The sequence below is a fragment of the Plectropomus leopardus genome, chromosome 9 (genome assembly GCF_026936395.1).
Source record: "Plectropomus leopardus strain MGB_pleo_1.0 chromosome 9, ASM2693639v1, whole genome shotgun sequence".
NCBI classification, from domain to species: Eukaryota; Metazoa; Chordata; class Actinopteri; order Perciformes; family Serranidae; genus Plectropomus; species Plectropomus leopardus.
The window spans coordinates 13,356,116-13,365,060 of record NC_142184.1 but is presented as its reverse complement, the minus strand read 5'-3'; the positions used below and the strand labels follow the sequence as shown (position 1 = coordinate 13,365,060).

The 8,945-nt window shown below is 42.2% G+C and overlaps 1 protein-coding gene across 3 annotated transcripts in view; it reads left to right on the top strand.

The window, feature by feature from the left end:
- The first annotated feature begins 665 nt into the window (after nt 1-665).
- Nucleotides 666-8,945, top strand: part of iqsec1a (IQ motif and Sec7 domain ArfGEF 1a) — a 116,835-nt gene continuing 108,555 nt past the window's right edge. For 2 of the 3 annotated variants that reach the window (XM_088082007.1, XM_042492362.2), the window contains exon 1: nt 667-1,357. In XM_088082007.1, the coding sequence (XP_087938133.1) occupies nt 1,098-1,357 (260 nt within the window). In that variant the 5' untranslated portion in view covers nt 667-1,097. Of the gene's footprint in view, nt 1,358-8,945 lie in introns of all 3 variants that reach the window. The other variant, XM_042492367.2, reaches the window with a different exon arrangement.

Below are 8,945 nucleotides of genomic sequence, written 5' to 3'. Positions count from 1 at the left end.
ATGTGAGTTTTGGCACTCTACTCTGGATTCAATTGAGAGTTGTACATTTTTACTAAGATCTTTTAGACCATAGGAGTAACATTTAGGGAATTCGGCCTGATGGCAACATTTTAGGGGCTCAATTTCAGGGCAGATGGGACTGTGATAGCCACCCATGAAACTTAAGCATCAGCCTCAGAGAGCAGTGCAGCAGTTTGCTCTCTTACACCCATGAGACCACTGCTTGTGCAAATCTGCACACTCCTGTCTCACATACACGTGCTTAAAGTCATTATTTGATTCAAACACTAACACACACTGCTCCTATCTATTGTGATCATTTCACTGGAGGGGATACAGCCTGCTGGTTTAAAATGGCAACACGCAGACAGCATAGTAAACAACTCTGCAGGCAAGACGCAGCACCACCACAGCGTTACACACAGGCGGACTACAACGCCACAAAGTTGTTGTGTAATGTTTTGTTTGCACTGTGAGAGAGGAGCAGCTTGTGTGCACATCTCTGGAGCACGCGCACTAAGTATTATTTTATTTTTTTGTTTTTTTTGAATATATGGAGAAAAAAAGTTACTGATGAACAAATTCACCTCCCCTTCTAGTGCAGCTGCAAAGCCATCGTTGCGCTCAATGCGACCTGCAGATTCATAAAACTTGAAAACCCCGCCTACTTGACAACCAGCGTCTGTTTACGAAAAGTCACGGGAACAGCATGGAGCGCGAGGCACCTCACAGAAAATGTCATACCGCGCTGCCAACAGAGGGAACGAGCACACTTCTCAGAGCCACAACTACGATCCACATGATGTAGTCTGTCACATTTGGTTGATATTTTGACGCTTGCTGACAGACGCAGATTGATACGTGATTGGGAGCTTCTAGTTTTGCGAGCAGCGGGACTTCAAATCGCGCATGCCGCCAAACCGGGAGTATATCTGCCTCTGAATTATCACCCACACCGACTTAAAACAATGGCGAGGCGCAAAAGGCGCAACCTACTGAATTGTTGCGCTTAAAAGCCAGCCTGGACTACACAGGAAACCATCTCCCCCCACCCGGCTTCTTTTCTGCGATACAACAGGGAAGCACAGCGGAGCGACATGGAAAGCCCGACCGAGAACCCAACCAGGGCTGTGGAATATTTGAAGGAGCTTAACAAGATCATCGAGACCCAACAGGAGTTGCTGGAGAGGCAGAGGGGAAGGATAGAGGAGCTGGAGCAGCAAGTGTCCGACTTGTGCACGGAGAACGCCTGTCTGAAGGATCAGTACCAGCGGCACCTGGCAACCTGCAGGCTGCTGCAGGGCAGCAACAGCCTGGTCACACTGGGAGCCATCAAGGAGCATATCACACAGGAAAAGTAAGACATAACACCATCTGATAGTGTTTTCATCAAAGTCAGTAATCTCTGTTTCGCTATATTCCATTCACAAGTGTTTAAAGTTAAAAATGTGCTTGATTTAAGTAATTATTGCTAAATCAGCCCCCAACTAGTTCAGGTCCAACACTGCCACACAGTGATCCGCAGTTGCAACTAGGCTACTTTTGCATCAGATGCTCTCTTTTTACTGATGTTTGCTGATGGAAAATGGGTCCGTGTATTACGCACAACACAATTACAGCTTCTCTGACCAAATGTGGAAATATGCAAGGGAGAATTTGATCATAGCAGCCTGCATCTATGTGAGAGATGATGTGCAAACCCACATGATTTCCAGTTCAGTTATTATTTTGCCTTTTAGCGTGTATAACTGTCAGTGTGCATGAGATACTGAGCAGATCAAGCCTGAGATATGCTGCAAATAACACACAGATACAAGCCTTGTTATGGTACAAAACACTTCTGCAAATACCAAACCATTTTTAAATGACTTTTAAATTGTCTCCTATTAATCTGCTTTGTCATCTTTGTATCAATTCCATACCAGCTTCTGTAACTTCAGCTGACGCTTGTGCCATAGCTCTCTGTGGTCTGAACAGAGGGTTTTCTGTACGTGGACAGGCACATTAATTTGTGAAATATGGAATGCAATTGCTACTGTACAACCCCTGGGAAAAAGGGTACATACTTGCGATGGATCCATTATACAATTGTGTTTTAGGGCTGGCCCTATCTGCAGGCGGTGGGTGAAGCCCCAGGCAGAGCAAAGGAGAGTAGGTAGGGCAAATGTAGAGGAGCATCACATCAGGAGTGCTGGTAAAGACCTTGGTAGTCTGTTAGGATTACCCTCCCTGCACCAGCCTCTGGCTGAAGTTCACACCCTCCAAAACGCCTCAGCATGCAGACATTTAACTCAGCTTGGGGGATCATGTGATCATGCTTGACCTTTGTGTCCAGGGGCATGTTGGTGTCATGAAGATCAGTGGCAGCAAATCAATACTGATGACTCGTGGACTGTATGTCTTTGCTGGCTGATAAAACCAGACTCGGTTTGATGAGGACATACTGTAACACTGACCTTTAGTGCGCCCCCTTTGTAAATCTCTGTCGGGCACTAACAGGGTATTCTGTGTGATTTCCCTGGAAATCCAGTCTGTCACTATCTCTTATTTCGCTCGGTCACAGTGTCTGAACACTATTTCAGTTCGGCTCTGCGAGTCTGGCACAGAGGTTAGTGAGGAGCCTGTGATTACCCTGGTGAACCCGATGAAATATGACAGCTGTTAATAATGTAAAGTGTGGTTTATGAACGATACGGGATTTAAAATGTCATTTAAGTGCGGTGAGCAATTTAAAGAACGTGGTGGGCTTAAGCAAGACTGATTCTAAGATCTGTAAAGGTCATTTTAGCATGGAGAAAATGGGATTTAAATAATGTGTGCTTGGAAATTAAACTGTTTAGCCTTTTATTTTCCCTTCGAGGTCAGGGACACAGTAGCAACAGCCAACCAAAGCAACTCAGATGTCTGTTTGGTAGTTTTTAGCTTGACTTCTCTAGATTCCCAGGAATTCCCAGAATGGGGGTCTTCTCCTAATCTGTCTGTGACTGCATACTTCCAGAGAGTGGTCTGAGCAGCTGCTGCAAGGCTAAAGGCCATTTGTAGTCATCATCTTGATCTCTGGTGACTTGTGGTGGACATTTATTAGCAGAATGGCTCTAGGGATAACGATTATCTATCTGTTGGTTGGCTGGTTGATCCGCCACTTTGGTGCACACATATATATTTCAACAAATGACTCGCTGAACTAATGACATTCCGATCAGCCTCATTTATACTGCGTGTTGCTAATCAGCAAATGTTAGCACACTTACCCGCTAAACAAAGATGGCTGAACATGGTAAACATTACCTGCTCAACAGCAGCATTGCCATTTTGAAAATGTTAGCATGCTGACATTTAGCTCAAAGCACCACTGTGACTAAATACAGCCTCACAGGCACGGATGGATTACTGAACAGGCCTACTGGGCACAGGCCTAGGGGTCCAAAGTGTTAAGAGCCCCCCCCCAGCCTTCATTTGCAAAATGTCACCTAAATTGCAAACTAGGAAGAGACTCAAAATGACCATGAAGAGACACAAAAATACCACAAAGCAGTTTTTTCCCCACAGAATTAGAGTTTATTCGTGGTGGTAAATGATGATAGTGGATGCAGGTTTGAGGGACAATAGCAAACTTTAGTTTTTTGTGTGTCCCCATGTGGGAGCTCCCCATGTGTTCTTTTTTTCCTCAGCAGCAGTTTGTGACTCACAGGGTGGATAATTGATCAGATTGGATTGATGGATGAGAGGACGTTTAGACCCAGCACAATCAACGGTTAAATTTCACTTTTAGTGGACTCCATCAGTGCCTATAGTACACGCTGGAGTGTGGTGCAATGAATAACTGAATGGTAAATATATTTTAATGGTCCAAGTGAATGGCCCTGCTCCAAAAATAGAATATGTTGCAGCAGAAATTTTAATTGGGCAGGCCACCACAAAAAAAAGAATGTGTAGGAAACTCTGCAAAGAGATGTAAATGGACAAAAAATGTTTTTACAAATGGGCCAAATGATCAAAAAGAGACTAAAAAATGACCAAAAAAGACACAAAATTACCCCACAAAAAACCCACAGAAAATGCATAGCCTCAGATGCAAAACAACAACAAAAAAAGAGGCAAAACCACCATAAAGTCAATGTGTCTTGCTCCTGTGTAGGAGAGGTGGTGGGGCCTTGTGCATATCTGTGCCCAAAGGCCCAATTTTTCATAATCCACCCATGCTCACAGGGCCACTACAGTGACACAGCACGTGGCTTTTATGATGTTTGATTAAATTATTCATTAAAAAACAAATTTGTAATGCAGTTGGGAATGAAAATATTACCAATATTTGGCAATTTAATGACCTAAAACCAATCCACAATACAGCAAGTTCGGCAAGCAGCAGTTCATGGACAGTGCAAGGTCCAACTGGATTGCTGATTAAGGGAAGATTCACTGTGACAAAAACAGTGACCAACAAAAACCCAATCACAACAAATATTGGCTGATAAATGGAGACTCATTACCCTCCGTCATCCACAATACTTTTGAAAATAATTCTTCACATCCCTTTATCCACTTCCTCTGTCTTTACCTGATTAGGGCTGTGGCCTTAGACATGTAAATGTTGATGCTCACTTCATAACAAAGCTGCAGAAAAATGCAAATCATTCGACCACAAGCCTGAATATCAACATCATCTGCAAACAGCACATGCTAATGTTGTTTAAACAGACACACTTCAGACGTGGGGTTTGTCTAGATATTCTCTGTAAGGAAGACATTGACGGTGGTGGAGACAAGACACATCCTGTTTCCAGTGACATGAGCTTTTTGACAGAAGGCCAAGAATGTAGACACAACTCTCTTTGTGCTGTCAAGCATGTCCTTTTTTGCTTTTTCCATGGTGGTTGTCATTCTTGCGATGTAATCAGGACCTGACTTGTACTTTCTGTAAGGAAGCAGAAACAAGCAATCGCACAAAAAAATGGCCATTAACTGATTATTGGGATGGAACAGCAATAGCAGCCCATTGCTGGTCTTAAACCATCAATAGTGATATTCTGCTGTAACTTTCTTTTCACCATGAAAAACAAGGAGATAGGTTTAACAAAATCCCTGCAGGCCTCAGTTATCTGTAGGATAAAGTTAAACTTGTACTTCAAAGGAACAGTTCAACATTTGGGAAATATGCTAATTGGTTTATTATTCTGTTCACATACATTAACTGTCCTATTGTGTTCAGGTCACATTTGACTCCACTCGAGTTAAAATATTTCATGTACCCATGTATCCATTACCCTGACCCCTTTCCTTATTTTAATCTGTGTGGCGATTGCAATAGTCAACCACTGATTTCCTAACCGCTAAATTAATAATTATTTTCCTTGTTTTCTCATATTTTGTTTTTCCCTCTTTCTTTGGAGTGGTTAAGTAGTTGACTAATTCTTATTATTTAAAAAAAAGAGAGAAATGACTGATTGCTCTGTATAATCACATGTAGGTCCAAAACTTGTTTTGGGTGCTCATGGACAAAAGGATAAACAGGAAGAAAATCCAGGGACTCCAAAAATGTGAAAAACAAGGAGGAAATACATAAAAAAGCCTTTATTATAGACCTTGTGGCTAAATCAAAGCCAGCATGATTCAGCCACCGCAGGTCTTCATCAGGGCTTTAAAACATTGTTTTTAATGATTAAGCCACTATAATAAACACTTTTGAATGTAATTCCTTCTTGTTTTTCACATGTTTGGAGTGCCTGGATTTCTTATTATTTTAAGGTAGAGCCTGTACCATTAAGTCCGAGTCCAGTGCAATTTCCTGACTCTCAGAGTCATGACTGTTGTCCCCTAACCATAGCCAGTGTCAAATTAAACAACTACAGAGCTGCAGAACACGGGAGCATTGGACCCTGGAAACAAAGGACCTGGGAACAGAGGAATGATGCCCAAAGTCCTTATGCTAAGCTAAGCTAACTGTCCTCAGGCTCCAGACTCATATTTACCGTAGAGAGACATGAGACTGGTATCGATCCTCTCATTTAACTTGAGGCAAGAAAGCGAATAAGCAAATTTCACAAAATGTCAAACTATTCCGTCACACCTTGAGGGAGGATTTGACAGCATGGGTGTTAGGAAAAATAAACACGGCGGGGGTGATGGGGAGAGGATGCAGTGAGGCCAAATTCTGTATGTTTTTTTTCTTGGCATATTATTCACAGCCTCAAGTGACCCTGCTTTATGCAAAGTTCTTCGGCTGTCTTTTGCTTATTTTTTTTCACTAGTTTGTGCACTGTAGTTGAATGCATGCTTGTTCTGTGTGATATGTAGGGAATTTGTAGCCCAAATATATCATTTTACTCTTACTATGGACCTTATACAATCCAGACATCTGTGTCAGTTTAAAGCTTTTATTCCTCTTTGTTTGCCTTTTAGCTTTGTTTGTCAGCTGTATGATGTATATGTGTCTGAGGCATCTTCAACGCAGACTGTATCGTTTGTTTAGACATAATGTATGCAAATAGTTACGAGCTGTGCTGTCAGTTCTCAGTTGCCTTAAGTCATTAAGTGATTTCATAATGGAAAGAAAGAAGGGAAGAAGAAGGAAAGAAAATCTTATATCATATAACAGTCATATTCTGTTCCAAAACACGTGGCAGATAAAGACCGTCTGCTACTGAATGATACATAAGACTGTTTGCTTCTATCTTGGGTTGCCTGTAAATGGAAGGCTTTTCCCTGTATGTTGTTTGTACGTTTTTTACCCTCTGCCCTCTTTTAGAAACAAAATGCACAGAGCAGGGAATATGATGCACCACTTATAGTGGAACCTGTGGTGCCAAGTCAACAGATTTCTCTGTGAATTCTGCAGAACAGGCTTCTGGGTAACATTGTTGATCAGGTTCTCAGGACGGCTGCACACAGGTATCGGAAATCATCTCGCCGTGTGCTGACCCAGATGTGGATCTGTAAAGTCGTCCACTTGGTTAATTGTAAGCCCTCAGGAGCTGGTTGAGACGAGCGGCAGAAGAGTTGTCGCCCACGGTGGATCTTTTTCTGCAAATCCAAAGCTAAATCTCTTTTTGAATAGTTAAGTCACAGCTTCTCGAGTTCAAGTTAAAGGTGGTTGGTGTGGCACTGGGGCAAGAATTAGCAGGAACACACACATATCAGTTTACTTGTGTTTGTGACTCCTGAGTTGCCTGCCTTGTCAGCCTTTTAGTCCACCAGTATTTATGCTGACCCTATGCAGTTTCCCTCCTAATGGTGTTTGTTTGTAACTGTGCTCTACAGTTACTTGTATCCCTTGTGCTCACTCAGGAATTAAATGACAAGTAATATGGGATTGGGTTGCAAGTTTTTGCTGCACACCTTAGTGATAAATGACTTTTTAGGAGCAGTAAAGTCTGACTGACTTAAAGACTTTAGCAGATTCCAAGCACACACACACACAGACACACACATACCTGTCTGTCTGGTAAGTGAATATGATATGTTGTTAAGGGAAACAAAGAGTGGAGCGTGTGGCTGTGATAAATGTTTTTCTCGTGCACGATGCAGGAGAGGCTGGTGGTTTAATCAGAGTGAATCCACTGTGATCTGAAGCTGTCCTCTGGGGTTTGGGGTGGAATAGTGTCTGCGAGTGCCTTCACTTCTTATCTCGGTGCTGGTGGATGCATCTGCCAGCCCACATTTAGCATTCAAACTTTGTCCCAGGCCCGGCTAGTCAACCAAGTGTAAACAATATTTGGGACGCTGACGTGATCGCTGGAGAGATAACTTCTTCAGCTGCAGATGACAAAGAGCTGATGTGTCATTTTCTGCACAGCTTTGTTGACAAAGGTCTAGTGTGTAGAATTTAGGGGTATATATTGGCAGAAATGAAATATAATGTGATAAGAATATTTTCTGCAGTGTACAATCACCAGAAAATAAGAATCTTGTGTTTTCATTACCTTAGAGTGACATGTTTATATTAACATAGGATGCAGGTCCTCGTCCTCGGAGTCTGCTGTGTGTTGCACCGCCACGTTTCTACAGTATCTCAGAACAGATAAACCAAACATTAGAGTTAGAATAGGCATTTCGTGTTTTTGCATCGGCCGTTGAAGTTAGTAGCCCTTCCATAACTAGCTGATCAATGTCTAAAAAAGTCAGATTTTTAGAGCGAAACTGCTTTCAGTCAGTGCTTTAACTGGTTTAAATCCCCAAATCGGTTCGTTGTGGAGAAAAGGAGACCTTTGTGGATAATTTGGCTCCCAGGAAAAGGACCTCTAAATGTCTGGAACTTAACTTAATGAGGAAAAAAAGGTGAGCACACATTTGCAGGTGCTGGACTAGTGGCCCGTCTGCAACAAAATCGCACTGGAAAAACATTGATTTGTAACACGAAAAGACCTCTGTGGATAATTCGGCTCCCAGTTAAAAACCTCCTGACATGAACACTGAAGGTCAGGGGAGAAGTTTCAGCTGGTTGCACTCTGCAATCCTCACCACTAGATGGCACTTAATCCTAAACTCCGCTCCTTAAAGTTTTTCTAAATTGTCTAAAATGGCATTCAAACTCCATATATTGTTTGCTGAAACAATGCAGCTATTACCACTGGAAAATGTTTTCAGGGGAAGTGTTAGGCTGTATCTCAAACAAGTACTGTTGTTAGATTTGAGTATAATGGCAGCGGCACCAGTGTTTGTGGAGGTAGATTTTTTTTTCTCAGGCAGTCATTTAAATTCAGTACGAATCACAGCCAGAGAAGAAGCATAAGTCATTTTCAGTGATCAAATATTGATGAATAACGTGACAAATCATGCTAACTACAACTCCCTCTTAATTCCCTAATATGAATGTTTCTATGCTGATGAATGAGCAGCAAAGCTCTCGATTTGTTGATTCGGTGCCAGATCTCAAGCAGGGTGTGTGCCAGAAGGTGAGACAAACAAACAAGAGAAATAAACAAATAAACATGTAAAGATAACCTGGA